This window comes from Cucumis melo, chromosome 12 (assembly GCF_025177605.1).
Source record: "Cucumis melo cultivar AY chromosome 12, USDA_Cmelo_AY_1.0, whole genome shotgun sequence".
Lineage (NCBI taxonomy): Eukaryota > Viridiplantae > Streptophyta > Magnoliopsida > Cucurbitales > Cucurbitaceae > Cucumis > Cucumis melo.
Window position 1 is genome coordinate 13,210,991 of NC_066868.1, and position 25,818 is coordinate 13,236,808.

Here is a 25,818-nt window from a genome sequence, read left to right on the forward strand (position 1 = left end):
TCGTGTACCAAATTTTGAAAAAAAAAATTATTTAGATTTGGGTACCCAAGTTTAAACGATCGTGTAACCAAATTTAAACGTAACCAAATTAAACGATCGTGTAACAAAATTAAACGATAGAACCGAAAAGATAAATTGTAGCCATATCTAAACGATCGCGTATAAATTGTAGCCATATCTAATCCGATCGCAAATATATTACGTGTGCATTATTGACGGCGTGGTTGACGGGGCATTTTTGTTATTTTACACGGTAGACCTCTGGACTTTTTCCGTTTTTGGAATTGTTCTATAGAATGTAAATATTTTGCCACTTTTTTATATTTTTGAAAAGACCCATTTAATTAAATCATATTAAATTATATTATATTTAATTAAATTAAATAAATCATTAATTAATTAATTTCATTAAATCATATTTAATTAAAATTAACCTAATTAATTAAACCATTAATTAATCATATTAATTAATTTCCATATTAATTAACTAATATGCATATTATACATTATAACTATTATAACATACTTTTAATGCATAAACATGTTGACCTATGGTGGGATTTTAAATTTATATGGCATATATTATGCACATACAAATTTAATTTAATTAAAATATACGTCAGATGCGACTCTAATGATTCTTATAAAAAAATTATAGACCCTTGCAACAATAATTAAATTTTTTTAAAAAAAACTTAATTTAATTGCCAAAACCACTAATCCATTTTAGTCCATCACACAATTTATCAAATAAATTACAATACCCACCATATGCAATTGAGTAAAATCATGCATCCTCTGATACCACGTGATGAAAATCAAAACATGCGTAGGAAAGAATAGGAACAAAAATTTACTCTAATTGCATCTAACTTATTATAGATTAACATGCAAATTACCCTAATGAAAACTAAAATTAGGGTTAATAGAGGATCATACCTTTGATGTTTTCCAATTTCTCGAACTGGGACCACCACTAGTGTTTACTGCTATCCTCCAGACCTGTTAAGTGAAGGGAATTGAGAAATAGATGGAAATTGAAAGGTTGGAATTCAGGGTTAGAGATTTTTAATTTTGGAGATATGAAAAAAATTTAATTAAAAAAAGTCAAAAAGAAAAGGCCAAAAGTCTTTTTCAGTTTGAGAAGAGACCTATAAATAACATAACTACATGCAAAATTGCATGTAATTAGTGGGTCAAATCTCAAACACCTAACATTCCACTAACTCTTAGTGGGCTAGGTGTCTACATTTTATGTAGCCACTTGTCCTACTAACTTAGTCCAAGAGCATTTTGGTCATTTGACTATTAAAGTCAAAGTCAAACTTTGACTTAAGTCAAAAGTCAACATTTTTACTTTTTACCATTTTTTTCATCTTGACTAATTTCGACCTCTCGAGCATGAATTCGCATTTCTTTTTCTGAAATTCAAATCACATTGCAATATAAAGCAAGTCAAAGTTTAACTTTTTAAAGTCAAAAGTCAAACATTTTAACTTTTTAAAGTCAAAAGTCAAACATTTTAACTTCTTAAAGTCAAAAGTCAACATTTTAACTTTTTACAACTTTGACCATTTCCATCAATTCCGAGCTTTCAAATATGAATCAGTATTCATATTTTTAATATTTAAATCACATTTAAACATAAAGCTCTATCAAACATATAACCGATGGTTATATCAAATATATTTGTCGGTTTCTCTCTCTTTACCTAATTCAAACAATTCGAATTATTCCAACATATTGTTCTAAGTTAATTTCATATGAGCTAGTAGGGGAATCTAATGGACTTATAGATCATGGGCTCTAACCATCTGAGATTAACTCGCTAAATGCTTTTAGGCCGAGCTAATCAACATTCGTTAACTAACAGGTCATTCAACTAAATTCCCGTAGTTACACTCCCCTCAGTGTAGATATATTTATGTCCATCTGATCTAACCATGGTCAGTAAGTTAATCCTTCACAGGTTGTTCGTAACCTCGACTTGGTCAAAATATCGTTTTACCCCTAAGATTACATCTTGTTCCTTAAGTCCCACTGATCCACTATTGACGAATTGGTTTAAGGTCCAACCAACAAATCGAATCCTTCTCGGGCCAATGAAAGGTTGGGCCTCTTGTTCAAAACTTGAATTTAGTTCTTAATGGAACAACCTATTTACTAACCTTAAAAGTGAGTAGGAGTGAATTCCATCATGCACCCTATATCTTTAGTCATCCACCAGGTCTTACCCCTGACATGGGAGGTTTATTGGGCCAACACCGTTAAGCTGCACTCACCTATGCAAATCTAAAGATAATTCCATGTGAACAGAAGTTCATAGTTAGCTCAGGATTAAGATTAAGTTACCTAGGTCATTAATAATCAAAATAAATAGTTTTATATAGTCAACGGTGTTATAACTTAAAAGTCATTATTTCATGGTTCTAGTCATGTAAACTTTTTACATAAGATGCCCCCACTTCCATGTCTCTACATGAACGATTCAGGATCACATCGTTTATACTAACTACAAAGCGGGTTGCATCCATAGTGTTCCCAAAATAAAGCATCTAACCTTATTCATACACTATAGACCATTTGGGCTATAAACTCGAACTTGATCAGTGTTTATGTCTTTACATAAAGTTCAAGTCTATACTAGATAGCACCAGGACCTTAGTTTATTGGATTTAAGATTATAGTGTTCTATTTTCACTAATAAGTCCTCAATAACCAATTTATTGAATAGCATATATTTTAACTACAAACTACAAGTTTTAGGACATAAATTCCAACATTAGCGAAGCTCTTCCACTTAAACCTTGAGACTTTCACTAATTTTATAGCAGAAACAACTTAAGAAAATAACACATGTATATAACACAACGAAAAACTTGAACTTCTTCCTTATCAACTTAAGGCTTACAATTTACATATTACAAATTAAACTTTACTTTGCACAAACTAAACCCTCTGGTCTTCTCGCGTCCTTCTTCTTCCAGCAAGGTGTAGCCCTTCGTGTCATGGTGGAAGAAACTTAGTGAAACGCTCTTGGCACTAATACTCAGCCTCCGCTTTAATTACTGCCTCTTTTCCTTCTTTGTCTCTTCAATTACCTTTCTGAGGCAGGCGCTTAGAGGTGTGAACCATCTCTTTCTCTTCCTTACTTCATTCGCCCCACAACCTTGGGCTGGATGATAATCGTCAGGGCTTGCTTACCCTGCCTCAGCTATTCAAGATTCTCACGCCTCTCTTCCCTGTATAGTTGAGGTTCGAGTGTTAAAGAACGGCAACCTTACCAACCAACTCCTTGAATATAGACTATAGAGACACTCTGTCTTCTCTCCTTAGCTTGGCTACATAGCCTCAGAACTAACATTCGCATGGCCTCAACGCCTGACAACCTAAGGAGGGGAAACACTTAAAACGAAAGTTAAACGAACTTAGTGAACGACATATTTTAAAAGATCCTTTTTGGAGAAATCACAAGGAATCCACGATAAAATAAGCCATAAGCCATAACACATAAAGTTTGTCGCAACGAACAATAATCCAATCAAGAAATGCTTCCATATCTCTTTTCCATTGAAAATCGACAAGTCAATCTTCATCTTGTGATTATGTGTGTCATTTCGAGCTTCATATCTTTCTTCTCTTCTTTTTCTCGGTGCATAAACTTCATCATCTTGATCATCCTCACTTGTTGAATTCGAGTCTTGAGATTGTAGCATCCTTTCTTGAAGAATAGGTTGTCTTCTTGGATTTTCAGACGACAATATTCATCATTTTATAGAAGAGAAGTTAACCAACTTTCTTTACCCCAGCCCTTTACAAACAATCTCTCTGTACTTCTCAGGTATACTACAAGGGTATAAGAAAGCTTGTATATCCATTTTTATTCCCATATTCATTCACAACCCATCCCCTAAACATCAAGATATATATTTATTAAAAGAAATAGAAATTAATCTAATACAAGCTTGGCTGAAAAACTCCCGTTTTCTCTTCAAAAAAAAAAATAATAATAATAATAATAATAATGTCTAGAAAAACTCCATTTACCGCGTCTGAGAATAGATTCAATTATACTCTTAATATCATCCCTTTTTTTGAATGTTTTAGTATCCCTCTTATCTGGATTTAGAAAGATGGAAAAATGTTCTCACGCGTTTACTCTAATTTAACCTTAAGCACTTTTAACCATTTATGGCTATGTTTTCTGGTTTTAAATAAAACCAACATACATAATAATTTGAACATATCCTAAAGACAACATAAAAACCGATTCATAATAACCACAAAATTTAGATTTGGTTCCAAAACCACTCAACCACATTCCACTCAAACCAACAGATCCCCAAAAGCCAGGATCTCTCCCTTCTTTAAAGCAATTTCTTTTGATCAATTCAAACCTCATTACAATCCCCCCACCTCATCTTCTTCATTTTCAATTTCAACCATATAATAAACAACACAGTTTATCAACTTCTCTTTCTCTCTTTCTATCTATATATCTATCTCTCTGCAAACACTGCAGAGACTTATCCAGCCATGGCTGCCTGTGGAAGCCTGCAACACATTTTCGAAAACCCATTACCTGAAAATCCAACCCTTCTTGAACACCTCTCATCATGGAACCAGATAATGCCCTTGAAGCCGACCGAACCATCGTCATTTACAGAGATCTTTGGAGAGCTTCATTTCAAAGAGAGTTTTGTTCCCCATTCTTTTTCGTCATTGTCGTCTTTGACAGAATCATCGAACTCTACATCTGCTGCTGATGACCTGTGGAAAGAACCGTTGTCAAATGGTGAGCGTGAACCGTCCAACTTCCATAGGAAAAGCAATAGCTTCTCGTCGACCAATTCTGAAAGCTTGCAACTTTGCACAGAAGGGCTTGGATATGAAAGCTTAGATGATGTTGAGGATTTGAAAGGGGTGATGGATGAAAAGGAATGGCACAAGGAGGATGAAGAGGAAAGGACCTTAAAAAAACAGATTCAGTACCCAAATTTGAAGCCTGGAATGATTAACAGGACAAAATCAGCAAATATGGAAGATTTTCCTCCACCAATTTCTTGTATGGGAAAGAGTGGGAAGCCTTGGGTTGGTTTCAAATCTTATAGGTATGGTGGAAGGTTTATATTGAAGGAAGTGAGAGTTCCCACCCATGAATTTCTACATGCTTCCAGAGAAAATGGACGTTTGAAACTGCATATTCTTGTACCAAATGAGCAGACCAGAGAAGGCGAGGATGAGGCTGACGACAACCACGAGAACTGTGAAAATACTATTGGGAAATGCAAGGTTGAAACTAGGCCATGATGATACAAGGTTCACTTTCTTAGAATATTTCAAGATTAGACTTGTCAACTTCTCTTCCATAAAATGATGAATATTGCCGTCTGAACCTTATTTTTCCTACCTGGTTGTTGATTGATTGCCTTGTTCCCTAGGAATTATCATGTGTCCAATTCGATTCACTCTAACTTTGATGTTCTCTGTTTCATATTTTACCAAACACCATCTGGAATTCTGGACTAATACCAACTGAATTCCATAGGGTGAAGTCGTCAGAACTCAATAATTAAGAATTCTGATGATCAATTATGAATTGATCCTAACCTCTCACAAAATTGGAAAATTTGTAATTCTCAAGACCATTGTTAATATCTACAACAAAAAGAATATGGAAACCTCAGCACTATACAGCAAAATAGTCTCTGAAAAGCTGATAATGTTTTTAGAAAATGGCAAAGTTGGAAGAATATAATCCCAAGCATTATATTTAGGAAGAATGAACAAGGTTCAATAAAACAAAGAAACTAATACTCCAGATCACAGTAAATAATCGAGAAATTTGCAAATAGTTTCTAAAAACGAGTGAAAATTGGGAAGGTATAGAACTCAAATGTTTTGAACTAGTAGCCAACGAACCTTCAATATGATTGACAAGCAATGCAACTATATTTCAAAGTTTATTTCATGATCGTGTTGATTTTGCCTTGTTTGGAACACTAAATTGAAAAAGAGAGAGTAAAGTTGAATCTAAGACTCTTCTACGGGAAACTAACAACTAATATATTTGATAGATGCGAGTGTGTGAAGGAGAAATGGGCCCCTGGTGGTTTATATAAACAAACTAGCTTTTCTTAAGATGAACTGAAACTATGCAAAGATCACATGAAATCAAAGCCCAAAACTATAGTAATAAAGAAAAAGAGAACTGTAATTATGTGTGCAAATTGAGAACTCTAAGCATCTCCAATGTTTGAAGCAGCTAAATATTATGGATTGAATGAAATTGGGAACAGAAATCTGGTCAATATATATATTTCCACTTTCAAAACTAGATTATTGATTTAATAAATACTTCTTTCTGCAGATCTTAAGAAGATAAACAGGGGAAAGAAAGTTGTTTATGACTTTACAACTTTATAGAATAGAAAAATGACAGGGTTAAGACCGAAGTTTACAAAATGGGGTTGATGCCATCTAAAGTCAGAAGCACCTTGTATAGCTCTGGTCGGCGATCGCGAAATACTCCCCAAGCATGTCTCTTGGACTTGATTTTATCCAGATCAAACTCTGCTACCAAAACATCTTCATCTTTATCATTAGCAGCAGCAACAATTTCTCCAGTTGGTCCTGTTATTAAATAATTCATATTAATACAGTACCTTCTTTTAGTTTCTCTTCTGAAACCAGAAATGGGGCAACAACCCCACCAAATAAAGTAATCTCTCCTCATGATTGAAGGAGGAGAGAATATTCTTAATTACCAATTGACCCAAAAAACTTAAGCTAGTGAGTAATCGTAAATTTAATTATATATCACTAATTTCCCTCACTTGTATATGGACTTGAAATATGATAAGGATCCAATAAGTGGAAATGAATATTAATCGGGAGGAGGAAATAATAACATTGCAGGGGCTTCAACCCAAAACATCCTGAAGCAACCTGCTTTGATACCATCTTAAATCACCTATTAACCCAAAAGCTTAAGTTGATGGATTAAACTTAATTATATGTCATAATAGCTTATGTTGATGGGTGAATGTAAACTTAATTATATATCATAATAAATATAACTTGGAAAGCTCTCTTTTCTAAAAGAAGAATCACCAAGAGAGGATGCTAATGCTAAAGCAGCAATGAAATGAACTGCTAGGTCTCCACTCTTAACACCTTCTCACAAATCCAATTGTATTTAAAAAAAAAAAAAAAAAACACAGTACCTGCTATAAAAGAGTTCCCATAAAACGTGATCGTGCTTTTTCCATGTTCTGTCTCGATAATCTCTCTTCCAATGCGGTTTGAAGCCACCAACGGCACCTGAATGTTCTTACATTAATGAGGTCTCTTTATCATACAAAATGCATATGACTGTGTGGTATAGTGAAAATCTAAGTTTTTTTCTTTTTTTTTTTTTTTTTTTTTGAGAAACATTTAACAAAATTTCCATTGGTGAGATGAAATTAAAACAAGGCTATAGAAGCCATGTGTTTTATAACTAAAGCTATTCCAATGTGCAGTAAGAGATGTGAGTTTATAATCATAAAAGTGGGGTGAATTTACACCAAGATAAAGAAATATGAATAAGATGTTCCATAAACATAGGGAATGCAGTTTTTTGTCTTTAAAACAACGGTGGTTTCGTTCAAAAGAGGCTGAAGGGTTTGTTTGTGTGAAGGGAAAGAATCATGTCCATTCGAGTAAAATCTTCTTTGCAATTTCAATCAGGCCAGCACATGCTCTACTGATGTTCGAACTATGCTCCATCTATAAAGAGGCAAGTTTGTTTTTTATCTTTATCCAACCTCCATAAGAAGGGACTTTCTAGTCTTTTTCGAGTGTCTATCCCCATTTTTCAAAACTAACTTGCTAATCTCCAACTGTGCCATTGATGTTCACTAACCAGGCTGCTTGTTTGGGGCATTCACAAAATACGATGGCCTCATTGGCTTGAAAGGCACTAAGAGCAGAAATCATTGACGCTCTGTTCAAGGGCATTTAATAAGGCATACCAGTCGTCGTGGATATGTTGTCTACAGAGGATGACAACATAGGTACCAAGGTCAAAAGAAAAGAGGCTGTTGGGTGGGTTTGGAGAGTGGAGAAGAGACATTAATGCTATTTTGGAAGATGGATTTGTAAGAGGATGTAAACGTAAAATCAAAAAAAGGTAAGTTCTCTCTCTCCTTTCTCTCTTCTTCCCCCATTCCGTTCAGTCCGATCTCTTCAACCCGTCTTCTGCGGCAATCCTTTGCTTCACCTCCACCCTCCAACATCATCTCCAGCTCTTCTTCAACAACCTTCTGACGTTCATCTTTTACACGGCTCAGCTTCTTGACTTTTAGATACAATGGAAGTCGGAAGCTGTAAGGTTCTTCATTCATACTCCTGTGTTTGGTGGAGAATGAACTGAGTCCACTTAGAAGACCTTGAAGCTCAGATCATCTTGGTTGTTTCAGAGAGTCAATTGAAATGGTGTTCTGACGCCTTAGCAGAGCTTATCAGAGGTCCAGAGGATCACTTCTTTCAGAGATATGGAGAGTTAGACCGCAGGACATTGAAGCTGTCCAAATTCAGGGCAGACACCAGTTGGATTCTTTGCTGTGATCTTTGGCCGGCTTCAGGTGCATGCTCAACAATTAGAGTATCCCCGGGGAAGCAAAAAGGGGTGATTGTCATTCCTTCAGATGCTGGAAAATTTCATTTTGAATTTGGAGTACAAGAAATGGTTCTTGACCCCGCAGCCCCAGGTTTCAATACCCTCCTCCGGATCAGAGCTTTAGTTATGCCAGTAAAGTTAAAAATCTGGGCAACTCAACTTGTAAGCTGAAAGGAGTTGATCAGAGCATCAGTAAAGGAGAGAAAACAAGCTTTCACCCCCCTGTTTTGAAAACAGTTGTACAGAACCAGCAGACCCCTGCTTTGACACCATTTAAACAGAGCAGCTTCCATCATAAAAAAGACCTCATCCTATTGGGTCCACAAGAAGGATGAAGTTTTGAAGGAAGATTTCAGAAGCTTATGGGTTGTTTCAAGACTTTTCATGCATAATGATTGGAGGGATATCATTAAATTCTTGCAGGAACATTTTCAAATCAACACCAGCCTCAATCCTCTGTTCGATGATAAAGCTTTAATACGCTCATCAAGCAGAAAATTGGAAGACTTGATTAAGAACTGGGGAAATGGACGATATGTGCCGTTCTACTTTCCATTCGAAAACTGGAACAAATTTAAGCATGGTAGGCCAGATTTTATTAGAGGTGTTGGTGGGTGGATCTCCATCAAAAATCTCCCTCGTGACTACTGGACAAAGAATATCTTCACTGCAATTGGAAATTATTTTGGAGGCCTTGAAAATATTTCTTTAGAACACTATGAATGTGACCAATGTGTTGGAAGCTAAAATAAAAGTAAGACAGAGCCGCAGTGGCTTGTTGCCGGCAACTATAGAACTGAAGGATGAAGTCCATGGCAATTTCTTTCTTAATTTTGGTGACACTAATGCAATTGAAGAGCCTGCAGCCATTCAGAACACTCTTTTTATCAGGGATTTTACTAATTCAATTGATTTGGTAAGAATAGATGAAGCCTTAAGGATGAAGGAATAGATTTGAAAGTTCTGAAACCAGAATGGGCATTTCTCAATTCACTCCTTTCAAAACCGGATTTTGCAAGTCAGAGTGAGTTCCTCAATTTAGCACAAGCTTGCCCAGCCGGTGAACCATCCTCATCCTGCCGAAATTCTTCCCCCACTGCATTAAACTTGAAAAAGTAATTCAAACGAGGGGAAAAAATCTTGCAGAAGTTGAAGAGCCATCGATAGGAGAGACTTTTTTGGCTAGGCCATCTGTTGTGCCCAATGAAAAATCAGGACACATGCACACGCTTGATAAGAAATTAAATGCAGGTGATACTCCACAGAAAGAAGGCCAAATGGCATCCGGTTACTCTCCAAACGTTCCATTTTCTCCAAAGAAACGGTCGTTGTCCATTGCACAAGTAGAGCAGTTAATTTCTTCCTCAACTGGCGCTCCAGTGCCCATCAGAATTCCTCCTGGTAAAATCCCATCCACCTCTTCATCTTCAGCCTCTCTCTCCTCTACATCTCTCTTCCTTGGCAAGATTGAGTACAAAATTAAAAACAAAAGCAAGTCAAAAACAAAAAAATTCCCTCATCTTTTTAAACCATTCCCGAAACATTGTTAGAAGAAAGAGATCGGAGGTCACAAGATTAAGATCTTTAAAGGCCAAGTTAATATCAGAACAAACCCTGATTTGTTGGAGGAAAAATGTGCCCATTCCCATTCTTCATCTCTATCTAACAGGTCAGAATCCCAAACTTCCACTCTTCCTCGATTTACACACTCTGTTTTCTCCTTTCCTAACTCTAACATTAAATTCTTGAGAGGTATTCCCAACCACACTCCGACTCCTCCACCCAAATCAAAGGTCGATAGAGATGTTCACTCTCCTTTTAGTGTGAGTAGTGAGGAAGATGTTCAATTAGAAAGTTCAGATGAAAAAGAGACTCAGCACGGGAAGGAACCCTGGACACTGATCTTACTGCTCTGTTTCACACCAAGGAAGATTTGATGAATGAAACACATCGTTTAGAACCATCATCACAGAATCAGCCTTGTGAAATTCCAGCATTCTTGAAATCTATTGTTGGAAAGTGCAATTTGATCTTAGCCTAAGTTCTACAAGAAGCATTTGTTTAACTACCTTGACAGGGAACAATGAAATTATATCAGGAATACGAGGATTGAAAAATGTTAACAAGTGATTGTCCCTAAAAAGATTCTTAAAAATTCACAATCCAGATGTGGTACTTGTACAAGAGCCTAAGAAAGAAGAATTTGATGCACTTTTCATAAAATCACTGTGGAGTTCAAAAGACATTGGATGGGACTTCGGGAGGAATGCTAATCATGTGGGACACAAGTAAATTAGCAGTCACCAAAACACTAAGGGGTGGATACTCTTTGACAGTACAATGCACCGCTTTCTGTAGAAAAACTTGCTGGATAACCATTGTGTATGGTCCAAACGATTATAGATAAAGGAGATTTGTATGGCCTGAGCTCCTCGTTCTCAAAATTTTGCTTGGAAGCTAGGTGCATTGGAGGGGATTTCAATATCACAAGATGCCAACATGAGAGATTACCTTTTGGAAGAACAACTAGAGGTATGCGGCTGTTTAATAATTTTATTGATAAGGCTAAGTTGCTGGAAGTTCCCCTTTGTAATGGCAGGTACATTTGGTCTTGAGAAGGAACTTCCATTGCAAGATCACTACTGGACAGATTTTTCATAAATAAAGCATGGGATGATGAATTTGAAAACACAAGAGCTAATAGGCTAGCTTGCCTACTTTCTGATCACTTTCCCATTTCTCTCGAGGCTGATTCCTTCGGTTAAGGACCCTCCCTTTTCAGATTTTGTTCTTAATTCTAAACAAAGGAAGGTTAAAAATGCAGTAAAAGCTTGGATGGTTGACTCACAGAACAATTAGAAAAGAAGAGATGAACTGATTACTGAAATAGAAAGATTAGATCCTTTGGCTGATTTAACAAGTCTTTCAGATTCTGACCTAGCTTCCCAATCCTCTCTCAAGGCATAATATTCGGCTACATGTTGGGAAACCTGTTTAAAGAGTTTAAATTATCTTGGGTTTTTGGAGCAGATATTAGAGACAATTGTGAAGACTTAATTAAGAGGTTCCAACTTGCATAAAGAAGCTACATTACTTTGAAAAAAAAGAGGGTGTCAACATAGTTCAGATGTCCGGGTGTGACTATTGATCCCTATTTCTTGTTAACTCTTGTATAACCCTCTTGTACTTAGAGCTATTGTCTCTTTTTTTTTTTTTTCAATTATCTATTAATAAAGAGATCCGTTTCTGTTTCATAAAAAAAATGGCGTGTAAACGTACAAGGGTGGTGGGTGAGCATCAGGGGTATGAGGGAGGGGCAATGATTTTGGAGCATCTTCCATGGCTTTCAAATTTAGCTAACTCTACATAGTGGCCTTGATGAGGAGAGTTTTTCCACACAGAAAACATGTCCCTCATAACGTTTTTGTTTGAAAAATATATGGTTGAAAGGTGAGCCGAGTAACTACTTCAGCATTGATGAGAGCCAGAGCAAGGTGTTGTGGTTAAGGCTAAAAGAGAAGGATTGATCTCAATGGTTTTTGGTGAGGCAGAAAGTTCAGGTTTGGGTTTTTCAATAAAGGCCAATCGAAAAGAAATTACGCTTAAAAGAGAAGCACACGTGGATTTTGATCCCAGCCATTCAAAGATAGTAGAATGGTTGGCGGCTCGCAATCATGATGGGACTTGGTGATGAGGAAGTGGGTGGGTACAGGAAGGAGGGGAGTTGAGGGAGATTTTTGTAAGGCCCCCTATAATTAACACATATAAAAGGAGGGGGTAAAAAGGTAACTTAAGGGTTGGTTATGGAAAAGAAAAAGGTCACTGAGAAAGAAGACTGCTGTGGGGCCCGTTGGAGTGGAATTTGATGGAGGCCATAAATAGTATCTTTTAGGTCTTTTTAGGGTAGGTTATCTTTTGTGTCATTTTGGGTGTAAAGCTGCTGTAGCCTCGGGATTTTCCCAGCTCATTGTGAGGAGCTGGTAAGCTTTCTATAACCTTGTTCTTGTTTTTTTCCTGGCTGTTGGGGTTGTTTTTCATGCTATTTGGCTTTATATATATATATATAATCCAGCAGAGTACCGCCTCTGTTTCAAGCCATTATTAGTTGTTTGGTGTCTTTATTGTTAAAAATCTTAACAATTTTATAGACATTTTTCCTTCCTCTTTGTATGAGAATCCAAGGTATCCATGCTTAAGGTACGTTGCCGTATCCAACACAAAGAGTACATTTAAAAGCAAAAACTTCACAACACAGAATCAATATTCAAATTGTTCAATGATTGTTCATTAGTAGGTCAAGGAGGGATCCAGAAAAGACAACTCATTCAAGGCCCTCAAACACAGCAGATAACTAAAAAAGAAAATAATTCTTAAGCTAATCTAATGTATACTTGTATATTTTCGTTTAGAAACTTACCACATTAGCACCAGCGTGCCCTTGCATTACGCGTTTCCAGTGATCACAAGAGTCAAGTCCTTGATCTTGAGGTTCGGAACCAATAGCTGTTGGATAAAACAATATCTCCGCACCTTGAAGAACCATTGCTCTTGCTGCCTCGGGAAACCACTGATCCCAGCAAATTGCTGAAGTAAAAGTGATTTTGCCACGATTAAATTTTCTCAAGTATGACATGCACTTCTTCACTTTTAAAAAACTACATGTTACCTCTAACTGTCAACTTTCTCGTTTTCAAATTAGACCATAAAGTTCTTGTTTCAGAAGTATAGTCAAGTATAAAAATGAAATTGTCCTCAATAATTAGCACCAACCAGATGCAACATTAATATATTTTATGTTTTGAATGTTGAATGTTGAATACAAAAGAAAAAAGAAAAAAATAAGCTTAAATCTATAAAATAAAATGAAAAAATTTCTAAGCTCTTTTCGTTTCATTGATGAAAGCCTTGTTTCCATTTCAAAAATACAAATAAAATGCAAAATTTTCTTTTAAAGAGTGAACGAAGTGATGATTTTTGGAGAAATATTTGCTTCTCATTCCTCCAAAAGGACCCAATAATGGGTAAATGTAATACAAGAGGTATTCTAACCAAGGCAACTAATTATAAAAAGGAATGAACATTCAACAGTGATAATTATAGCAACTAAGCCAACTATATTATACACAAATCTAGATAAAGTCTTCAACCTGGGATCTAAGTTTGAATCATAAATAAAAAGGTAAACAGAGCATTTAATAAGGAATTGATGTGCATGTGCATAAAATTAACATTCAAGAACCCAGTTTTTAAAATTTGTAACATGGTTACGTAGTTATTTCTTTTTACTTTACCAATGTCCAACAGAAAGGATCCTAGGAAACAATATAGCAAAAGTATGATGAAACCATAATCAGCATTTACAAGATGTAGCTATAAACCAGACCCCACTTTTGAAATGGTTTCTACACTAAGTTCAATTCAAGGGAACTAACTACATTTTCATATATTCATAGATTTATCACCCCCCTAAGTAGAATATTTGATTGGTCGATTCAGGGTTGAGAAGAAGGAGGTGGATACATCTGATCACTACCTACCTTGCTTCTGAGTGAGCTTTACCATTCTCTGTGTGATCACTACCTAATTTCAGGGTTGAGAAAAAGGAAGTTGCCCTTGCTTGCGGGTCCTTTGTTTTGCATTCTTTGTCAGAAGGTGAAGCAAGACCTGGACCATATTTTTTGGCATTGTGAGTCAGCACGGCTTGGAACTTTTTGTTGGAGATGTTCAGCATTTTGGTTGGTCGTCCAAGAGATATTGGTATGTTGCTTCAAGAGTCCCTTCTCAACCCACCCCATGGGGAGAAGGGTCACTTTCTTTGGCCTACGGGGGTGCGTGCTATTTTTGTGGGTGATGTGCAATGAGTGGAACAATAAGGTTTTTAGTGGAGTGGAGAGGGTTCCTAGTGAGATTTGGTCCCTTGTTCCTACTTGGGTGAAATATTATTTCCTTTTAAGTTATTTCCATCTCTATTTTTTCTATGTATCATATCTTGTATATCATTGTATATCAGGAGTCATTGGAGAAATTAATAATATATACATTTTCCTCCAAAAACTTCATGGTATCAAAGCCCCAACCATAACTCTAGATTTTTTTCAACATTGATTTCTCCCTACAGCAGCTTTTCCAGCATCCATTCTGACATTAGCATTTTTGTCTATGCCTTCTCACCCTTCATCGTTGTTGGCTTCTCCGGGTTTCTCCATCCTAGAAAGCATAAATATCGACACGCGACAAGGCGACATGGTGACACCAACACAACACAGCAACACACCAATTTTTAAAAAAAGTAGGACACGATACGTTAAAGACACGTCAATTTTTTAGAAAATAATTCATTATGTCATGCAAATAAACATATTACGTAACAAGAATTTCAATTAAAAACATCAAAACAGCAAGTTTTAAGCCATAAAACATAACAAGTTTTAGTAGAGTTGTTTTAATGAAGATCAGACAAAACTTTCTTCAACCAAATTTCTTCACAAATTCCCAAACTCAAAGCTCTGTATTCAGCTTCAGTACTGCTTTTAGCAACAATACTTTGCTTCTTACTTCTCCAAGTAACTAGGTTGCTCCAAACAAAAGTACAATACCCAGAGGTAGATTTTCTGTCAATAACCGATTCTATCTAATCAAAAACGATATAAGACTCAATGCATTTCCTGTCAGTTTTCCTCAACATCAAACCTTTACCCGAAGAGCTTTTCAAATATCTTAGAATCCGATAGACAGCTTCCATATGTTCTTCATAGGGTGCCTACATAAATTAACTAACACTGACAGCATATGAAATATTTGGTCTAGTGTGAGACAAGTAAATTAGTTTTCCCACTAGACGTTTACATCGTCTTTATCAACAGGAACTTTGTCAACAGAATCTCTCAATTTCGCGTTGAATTCAATAGGAGCGTCAACAAGTCTACATCTAATCATATATATTTCTTTTAACAAGGTCAAGGGCGTATTTCCGTTGCAAGACATAGATCCCTTCCCTTGATCTTGCCACTCCCGTTCCAAGGAATATAGATTCCCTAGATTTTGTTATTTTAAATTCGTCAACCATCTAAGTCATATCATCTACTGACAAAACAATATCATCAATATGCACAATTAGGACAGCAATTTTTCCAGATACTAACCTTTTTGCAAAGAACATGGGATCAGAGTGTCCCTGAGAGAAACCTTGGGACTTAACAAATGTAGTAAAATGTAGTAAACCTGTCGAACCACACTCTTAGGGACTATTTCAAACCATACAAAGACTTCGTGAGTTTACAAACCAATGATCAAACTGAGTTTCAAAATCGAGGGAAGGACTCAAATAAATTTCTTCTAATTCACCATTCATAAATGCATTTTTCACATCAAGTTGATGGAGAGGTCGGTCTTTATTAACTGCAACAAAAAGACTCAGACCGTGTTTAACTTCGCTACAGGGGAGAAAGTCTAAGAATAATCTATCCCATAAGTTTGAGTAAACCCTTTCGCTACAAGTCTAGCCTTGTACCTGTCCAGAGTTCCACCTGCTATACTGCAGAGTGAACACCAACTGCTTTATGCCCTTTAGGAAGAGCACAAAGATCCCACGTATTATTCTTTTCAAGAGCTCCCATTTCTTCCATGACGACAATCTTCCATTCAAGAATTTCTATAGCCATTGTATGCTTTTCGGTGTTGTTGTTGTATCAAGCCTGGCAATGAATGCCCTGAACTCATAAGACAAATTATTGTAAGGCAAAAAGTTAGACATGGGATACTTGGTAAAGGACCCGGTGCCCTTTCTCAATGCAACGGGCATGACAAGAGAAATATCATAATCCCCTGATTTGTCTGATTCTTCATCTGTAATGGGTTTTTTATAACCTTTTCCAGCTTGAGGAGGAGTCTCACCCTCCTATATTTCTATCGAAGTTTCATAACTACTTGCAACTTTGTTGTCCTCTGGAACTAACATATCAATTTTGTCATTCTCAACTAAATCAGCAATACCATCCTCAAAACACAAGTTAGTATTATCGGGAACAACAATACCGTGAACTTGTGTTGGTTCAGATCCATGGACTGCAGCTGGCGAAGTAATAGGGGACACCATTTCCTTTATGAGATTCTTCTTGTAGAAAGTTATCCAAGAGACTTGTTGAGTGGGTAGAATGGTGTCATAGGCACTCAAGATGGGTTCAGGAAGGTCAGTAGGGGTTGAAGATGCGGACTAGTTAATTTCTTCACTGGACTAGTCAATCTCTTCACTTGTACTCTCCCCTCAAGATGACTAACAAGGAAGAATGCTAGATCCTCAAGAAAAGTGATATACATGGAGATGAAGTATTTTTTGGAAGGAAGGGTGGAGGCATATATAAGCTCACTAGTGAAGGGGATACCCAACGTAGACAAAATCTAAGCACAATGCGCAAACTTAGTTTGGTTAAGGCCATGACTACGGACAAAGGCAATGCACCCAAAAAGGGACATCAGGAATAAGTTGCGTGGTAGGGTATGACTCCTTGAGGCATTCAAAAGGGGTTTGGAGTTGAACGACACAGGAAGGTATTCAATTAATAAGATGAGCTGCAGTGAAAATAGCATCTCCCATAAGTATGATGGAAGTGAGGTAGATAGCATGATCGACCGTGCAACCCTGAGGAGATGACGATTTTTTCTTTCAGCCACCCGAGGGTATAAGCACACGAGCTTTAGTGAACAACGCCTCTACAAGATAGAAAGTCACGAAGGGTTTTATTAAGGAACTCATGGCCATTATCACTTTGAAGAATATCAATTTTGGTGTTGAACTGAGTCTCAATAATAGTGTAAAATTGTTGAAATATTGATGAAACCCCATATTTATCAGTGAGGAAAAAGGCCTATGTGAGACGAGTATGATTATCAATAAAGATGACAAACCATTATTTCCCCAAAGAGGTGGTAATACTCGAGGAACCCCAAATATCACTATGAATAAGGGTGAAGGACTGAGAAGGTTTATAAAGATGACTCTATGTTGTTTTGAATAAATGTACACATCACAAGAAAGAGAAGTGGCATCAATTTTACTAAATAAATGAAGAAATAAATATTTCATATATTGGAATTTGGGTGACCAACGAGGAAATGCAACAATATACAATTTTTTTCTGAAGTTGAAAAATAAGAAGATAACAAACTAGTCCTATATCAATTCCTACGGGGAGCATCATCGTCAAGAAAATAGAGTCCTCTATTGTGCCGGGCATTACCAATCATCTTCCCTAACCTTTCTTGAAAAAAAAGACAATATCTGGTGGGAAGGCAACTTGACAATTCAAATATAGTAAATTGTAAGATATTCTAGGTACATGCAGAACATTTTGTAAAATTAAACCATCAAAGGGAGAAAAATAGCCCTTGCCAACAATAGGAGCAAAGGACACATCTGTAATCCGAATCTTTTCATTACCAATGCTCGAAAGATATGATAGAGAATTATCATAAGATTCAGCCAAATGATCTATAGCCCCTGAATCAAGTAACCATGGTTTCTTACCATTTATGCTGAGAACACTTGAGGATTGAGAGATACTTGATTGAACACAGCCCCAAGGGTAACACAAGGGTCACTTTGACAATTCACCTGAGGTTGTGACTGGGGCACTCACCGATTCACTCATAACGAGACCTTCCAACATAGTCCTTTCATATGTCAAGGTTTCTTGCAATGTTCACACACTGGGGTCTGTTTCCAATTTTGCTTGTCACTATCAAAACCAGATAATTATGCATCGAAAGCAATAGAATCAGTAGTAAATGTAGTCATGATGTTCATAGCACTAACTCTGTCTACCTTTAGACGCACCTCAGAACACACTTCCATAAGAGAAGGTATAGGCCTCTGTCCTAATATACGACCTCGGACTACATCGAACTTGTAGTTTAAACAACTAGGAAATAATAAACACAATCGACTTATTAAAGTATGACACAGCCCATCTTCTGCCAGATTAGGGACAATTTATTAAAGTATAAGGTGACATTCATCGTCCATGTTTACTCTCATGAGCCTGCTTACCCAGAGTGTAAAAGCGAGACATATTCTGTCTTTTAGAATATAATTTTGAACTGCATCCCAGATATGTCAAGCAGACACAGCATACAACAACTATTTCCCTATCTAAGGCTCCATACTACTAATCAGCCATGATCAAATGAGGGAGTTTTCTCCTTTCCAAATGCGCTCCTGAGGATCACCTAGTCTAGGTCTTGGTATCTCATCAGTTAGATACCCAAACTTACGACGACCAGGAGAAACAATTATGACCATTCAACTTTCATTCAACTTTTCTCCTTTCCAAATGCGCTCCTGAGCTTCCAAGACTATGGTCCCAAAGGAAGAGCTTAATCTTCTTATGATAAAAATCTCTCCACATAACTGAGTAAAGATCTAGGAAATGTGGTTCATCCACTCCAACTAAATCATCGAACAGAGATTTAACAACGAAGAATGAAGAGGCCAAAGACCAAGACCATGAACCAGGAATAGGACACAACCTGATCAATGATAAAATATGAGACAAAGAAGCCCACCCATCAGTCTCCAAATCATTAAGATTACCACGGAGAGGACTCGTTTAAGACAATTTGGAGACCTTTTACATTTTTAGTTTTCTATTTTGAATTCTAGTTTAGTATGCAATTAAGTTTCAAGTTCTTAGGTGTTATTTTCTACAATTTGCATTTTAAAAAAAAAAACCGTACACGACCTTTTGGTCTTAAAAATGGCTTGTAATACTCTTCAAATTTCAGATTATTGATATTAGAAAGATTGCACTTATTCGACCCCTTTGGTGTTGTTTTTTCTTTCAAATTTTGCTTTCTATTTGGTGTTTAAATCAATTCAGTGGATTAGTGTATCAAGCTAATTCTGGAGCAAGTTGTCTTAGGATCATTGAGTGACCTTCATAGATTCTAAGTTTGGTCTAAGAGTTATTCATCCTTCTAACTAAGCTCTTAGAAAAACATTGGAGGAATTTCCTATGGGAAGGCAATCCCAATGAAAACAAGCCTCATATGATCAATTGGGACATTTGCACACTTTCAAAGGATAAGGGGGGCCTTGGTCTAACGAAAGTCAAAGACACAAACTTTGCTTTACTCACCAAATGGCTCTGGCGCTATTATCAGGAACCAAATTCCTTGTGGAGAAAGGTAATTGATGCAAAATATAGGAAAGATTTCATTGGAAGTATCCCAACAACAGGCAAGTATTGTAGCTCAAACGCTCCATGGGTTGCCATCCACAAGGCAAAGACTGGTTTGACTCTAAGATCTCTTGGACTACAAACAGTGGAGACTCCCTCTCTTTTTGGCATAGTAATTGGACCAATGATACCATGCTTGCCCATAGAGTGCCAAGATTATTTGCCCTCTCAACGTGTCAAAAAGCTACTGTTAAAGATGCTTGGGATCCAGTTGCCAATGATTGGAATTTTTGGCCAAGGACTCTCAATGAAAGGGAATCAGCAGCTTGGCAGGCGATCAAGAACTCCCTTCCTATCAAAACTGGTAGTGTTTCTCCAGATAAGCCTAATTGGATCCCTGAAAGCAAAGGTACTTATACAACAACATCAGCAAAAATAGCCATTTCCGAAGGCTATAACTCCACCCCAGCAAATCAGGATCAAAATTACAAAAACCTGTGGAGTTCCTCTATCCCTCCCAAATGTAAGTTTTTCATATGGACGTTGTTATACCAGAGAATTAACATAATGGATGTCATCCAAAAAAGAAATCCATCTTGTTGCCTAAGTCCAAACTAGTGTATCACTTGTAAAGGGGCTCAGGAGGATATCAACCACCTATTCATTCAATGCCCCAGAGCGAAAAGTATATGGAAAAAACTCCAAACTGAGATGGATTTTACAATCCCATCAACAAACATTAAGGACTTATGCAATTGTATCTGCTCCATTTAAAGTAATAGCTTAAAGGACATCATTTGTTTCTCTGGTATTACTGCAACCTTATGGACAATTTGGATGGAGAGAAACAATCAAATTTTCAAGGACAAGATTTCAAGCTTTTGGAACCACTGGGAAAATATTTGTAACTTGATAGGCATCTGGTCAACAAGAAGCTCCCTCTTCAAAAACTATTCTCACAGCACAATCTCTCTCAATTTCAATGCTTTCTTTCACTAATTTGATACTCTTAGGCTGCCCTCTAGCTTGTTGTAACTTCCTTCATTAATGAATATCTGTTATGGTTTGCTTTATGCTACCATAACAAAAGTATCTTTCCCAAAAAAAAAAGAACTAAGCTCTTAGTTGGATCAATTTGTTAAGTTAGCTTTATTTGGGAAAGTTTGCAAGGATACTAAAGGTCTTAGTATCCTTGCATCCATCGAGGTCGAGCATAGTGGGCACTTATCACACCTCTCATTCTCAAACTTTACACCATCAACAATTGGAGCTATGACTTGATAGGCCCTTTTGTATCTTATTTAATCATATCGGTGAATGGTTACTGTATCCTATAAAAAATATCGTTGGGAGGCATCTGCATTTGATGAGAGGTTTTCTGTTGGCCCACCAGGGCTACACTTCAATAGCCACTTAATTGGTTGGAAGGCTACACTTCAAAAGCCACTTAGCTAGAAAAGGGTCATACGGATGATGGTACTTTTGTAGTCATTTTGTACTTTATCACGGATGGATTCTTCTTCTTGGTCTTAGTCTTATTACCCAAAGGATTGAACTTTTGTATTTTTGGCCCAACATATATCACTATCTTATGCTGTAAAAGCAGTATGGTAGCCTTCTTCGACAGGTCTTTTCTTAGTTTTGTTTGGATACAATGAGGACGCTAAAGCTGATTAAATTTTCTTTTGCTCATTGTATGATTTTGTACTATGAGCTTTAATCGTTTATTTTTAATAAAAGAGACTTGTTTCCCTTTACAAAAAAAGGTCATATGAATAAAGGGGGCATTAGTCTTACAAGTATTAAAGAGGGAGGCACCACTTAGAAATACAAATAGGTATGGAAGTTGTTGTAGATTATGCCAATTACGGCAAATGTTCCTTAGATAAGGAAATCTCCAAAATTGCCTCTTTTTGAATATATGTTTTTTCGTAATTGTAAAGAGCAGTATTTTTTAAGGTTGAAGGCACAATAAAGAGCAATAGTCTTTTGCGGCATTAGCGCAAAGGCACAACAAAAGAGCATGGCTTTTTTTGTGAGGCATACTATATATAAAAGTACCACATAAAGAAGAGAAAGAATAGTTAAATCAAGAATATGGAAGAAAAAACACCCTTAAACACAAGGAATTTTGAATTTTGGACTTAGTACATTTTATTTTTATAATTAATAAAGCAAAAACCCTTATAATTATTTTTTAAAAAGATAATTAAACGACCCAAGGCCTAGGATTTTGAGCCTTAGGGCAAATGTTCTCGTTCTTTTGTGTGTCTTGCATTTTCAAGGTGAGGCGCCAGACCTATACACACCTAGGAGGGCCTTTTAAAACACAGGTAATGACAAAAGTCAAGATACCTTTTTGTCCACTACTCTTATGTCTTACATTCAAAATCATTCTTTTGCAAATTTTCAACCAACATGGTGTCTTCTTCAATTAGCCTCATTGGCTTTTAGAAAATTTATTGGATACCAATTGAAAGAAAAGGAGAGTTCCTATGAGCAGATGCACAGAAGATAAAAGATCGAGAGGAACATTAGATAGTTCAAGGATATGTCAAAAGAAAGCAAGAGAATGTAGGAAGTGTTTATCAATGACACCTGGGAAAACCTTAGTAGTCCCCTTGACTCTCTTGTGTTGATTACTAATCACCTTCATGGTCTCATTTGACAAATGGAACTTTTGTTTCTTAACCAAATAAGTTAATCAATTTATGCATCAATCAACAAACAACATAGCATGCCAACATTTCCTTATGATTTAACTCTGCTCTAGTAGTGAACAGTACTAACTAGCTATAGTGTCCGAAATGATCGAGGATCAAGCCAAAAACTTTTAAAAGACTATGACAAAGCTATAAAATTATAGATTAGTGAAAGAAGTAAACAAATATCTCACCAACTCCAATTTTTGCAAACTTTGTCTGGAAAACCTGTTCAAGCACCAAAGAGGCTCATGATGAGCTCCACTTGTTATTTAATTCAATTCATTTCCACAATATGTGAAGACTACGAAGAATAAAGACAAGTACTCACTTTAAACCCAGTGTCACCAGGATTAAAGTAGAACTTCTCCTGGTAGCCTGTAGAAAATTCATGTTAAATATAAAAACAACATGAAGTCAAACACGCAAATTTTTGTGAAGGGAACTTATGCTTTTCTCTACCTGGTCCATCCGGGATATGGGACTTTCGGTAAAGTCCAAGATCTGACCCATCAGCATCAATTATGGCTATGGAGTTATAATGGGCATTATTAGCTTCCTCAAAGAAACTAACAGGAATTACCACACCTAACTCTTTTGCAAGTTGTTGCATCCTAAACAAAAAGCAGATAGTGAAATGAGTTTGACAGAAAAGTATTCATAAGAGATGAAGCCATGAATGAATCTTTGTCCTTCTGATACGAGGTCTAGATAAAGTGTAGCCCTATCCTAAATGCCAACATAAAAAGTCGTGCCATTGGCTGTTTATCTTTACCTAAAAATTGTAGGATGGCCTTTATAAGGCTTCGCTCGTTGAATAAAATCCTCCCTTTGTGCCTGGCAAAAGTAGTAACCTTCAAACAGTTCCTGGGGAAATACAGCTAGTTGCTATCAGTTGAGTACGACAAAACAGAACACCCATCTCGTCTGTCAGGATCTTTACAATAGATTAGCAAGAAGACAGCAACAAGATAAAACCCAATGCGACATTCTCTGAATTTATTTATATGCTGCAGTACCATTAGTTTCAGGCTCTCATATATGTCTTTTTCCTTTAATAACATATTGGCTTTGAATCATGTTGTTTGATAGGTTCATTGGCTCCTTGCTTCAATTGTAGGTTGGACAAATTTAATAGATTGCCTTTGTTTGGAAGGAACTTTTCTGAATGATTTCTTCACAGTTTTTGAGGTGTAGGTTGTATTTCCTCATAAATATTTCTAATGAAACCGCTTCCAGTTAAATACTGATCTTTTTATCCTTTTAAAGCATTCAGTACTAGGTAGAGTGTTACTTTGGCCTCTTGATTTGAAAAGATCAATTGTGTGTGATGTCTTAAAGGGAGGATATCCATATTTCTCATAGCCTCCTTGATTCGAAAGTGATGTCAAATTTTTGGACCATTTGTCTATTCACTGGTAATTTGCAAAGAGGGCATGCTTCAAGCAGCTTTCCTAGTTTTATTCTTCATCCATTTCTCATCCGAGACAGCTTTAATTTTTATGAAATTCTAAAATATATAATTAATAAAGCAAGCATCAATACAAAAAACTTAACATTTCAAAGGGAAAAGTTCATAGGTTTAGTTTCTAATTTGTATACCTGAATTAGTATTATGTTTGCACCCTTTGCATGAGCTGATCTAACCAGCCTGCAAAGAATTGACGTCCAAGCTGCATCAAACATATACAGAAAAACCAACTCCAAACAATACTCAAAGGTAGCCTTCAGGTGGAAGAACTAACATAAAACATAAGGAGACAGCATTCGAAGGTAGCCTTCAAGTGAAAGCATTAACATAGAACAAATGAATATGTATATATACATGAAAGTTGAATGAATTCTCAAAATCAAGGTTGAAGGTTCAATCCCAGGTTGTACTAAAAAATCTGATAAGCTCACATGTGATTTACTCAGATTCATCGCTAAAGAAAGTAATAGAGAAAAAATAAATAAAACCAAATTGTAAATACAGAAAGTCGACAGCATAAGACCTCTCTGCAATCAAATACAAATTACAAACTAATATTCATCGGCCATAATAAGATAATCCTGAAGATAACAAGAAAAAGAACCCATTTATCACAGTCCCCTAAAATTTGAACCAATCACCTTACACTAACAACCAAAAGCAAAGAGAAGCAAAACAAATCAACACGATGAATAAGTAAACAGCTATTGAAGCTTCTTCAAGGAAGTAGAGTAACCAATAGAAATCCCAAGTAAAAAAAGCATTGAGAAAAAGAGAAAAACCTTTCGGCTGTGTTAACATTAGTAGAGATATCGTCCGTACAGGCAAATTGCACGGCTGAAACTGCAACCGCTTTTCTTGGCGTCACCATGTTGGTTTCTTCGCTGCGTAGGTTGATGAAGAAAGAGTATGAGTCCCTCTCTTTTTCTATACCAAATCCCAACTTGAAAAAACTGGGTTTGAAATCATTTCATCCGTTTGAAATGAATACAGAAAAACAGAATTTAAAATCATCTTGCTTTGAAGCAAATACATTTTAGACAAATTTGCCAATTGTTGAATTATAGTTGGAAAACACAAAGAAGAGACAACATACCGAGACGGAAAATTGGGAAGATTGATGTGTTGAGAAATAGGAATTTAGTACATACAAATTTTAAGAAAGTGAAGAATAAAGAGAAAGATTGACAGACCTTGAGAAGGAGTTTTGCAAATTGGCTCTCGCAGTGGAAGGTTAGTAAAGATTCTTTTTGCTTTTAGTAGTGGAATATTTGAGTGGCCTCATTTTTTTGACCTTTGACTACAAACTATATGTCGTTTCGTTTTTTATTTTTCAAATCAAATTGAGTTTTGATTCTATTTTTGTTCGGAGAGAGAGAGTGGATCCATTAGTTCAAAATCCGATGCCTAATCAAATATTTCTCAGCCAGGTAGATGGGGGTAGGAAATCAAAAGATAGAATCGGCCCAAAGAAAGGAAGACAAATGAGTCGAAGCATGAGCAAGTTATGGTATGGTTTGATTTATTACAAACTCTAGAGAACAATTTAAGGCTCACATTTTTTTAATTCTACTAGCATTTAACATGTGTGATCTCTGTGATATTTCAAATCTTTTTATGTCAATGTTTTAGTAAAAGGTTTATTATTGTTATCATTAAAATTATTTGATGAGTTGTTGAAGAAAAATGTATTCCAAAATGGAAGTGGAAAAATGAGAAGGATTAAAAGTCATTTAATATTAATGTTTTAATGTTTATGAAAGAAAATGACACATGCACGGTAGAATCAATGATCAATTCTACTCTAAT

The 25,818-nt window shown here is 36.2% G+C and overlaps 2 protein-coding genes across 3 annotated transcripts; one reads left to right on the plus strand and one right to left on the minus strand.

The window, feature by feature from the left end:
- Window positions 1-4,160: 4,160 nt before the first annotated feature.
- On the plus strand, window positions 4,161-6,680 carry LOC103499860 (protein FAF-like, chloroplastic). The gene is made up of 2 exons (XM_051079923.1): window positions 4,161-5,319; window positions 6,371-6,680. Exon 1 carries the CDS (start codon window positions 4,537-4,539, stop codon window positions 5,308-5,310), a length of 774 nt encoding a protein of 257 aa, XP_050935880.1. The 5' UTR covers window positions 4,161-4,536; the 3' UTR covers window positions 5,311-5,319; window positions 6,371-6,680.
- Window positions 6,290-25,516, minus strand: LOC103499840 (N-carbamoylputrescine amidase). 2 transcript variants are annotated; one of them, XM_051079922.1, is made up of 10 exons: window positions 25,203-25,516; window positions 24,792-24,893; window positions 24,141-24,189; window positions 23,314-23,405; window positions 23,001-23,152; window positions 22,870-22,916; window positions 22,733-22,766; window positions 13,080-13,246; window positions 7,227-7,323; window positions 6,290-6,633 (listed from the first exon to the last, which is right to left on the minus strand). In XM_051079922.1, exons 2-10 carry the CDS (start codon window positions 24,878-24,880, stop codon window positions 6,458-6,460), a joined length of 903 nt encoding a protein of 300 aa, XP_050935879.1. In that variant the 5' UTR covers window positions 24,881-24,893; window positions 25,203-25,516; the 3' UTR covers window positions 6,290-6,457. The 2 variants fall into 2 exon arrangements, with proteins under 2 accessions (XP_050935879.1, XP_050935878.1); XM_051079921.1 differs by having other exon boundaries at window positions 25,106-25,244.
- Between the last annotated feature and the right edge of the window lie 302 nt (window positions 25,517-25,818).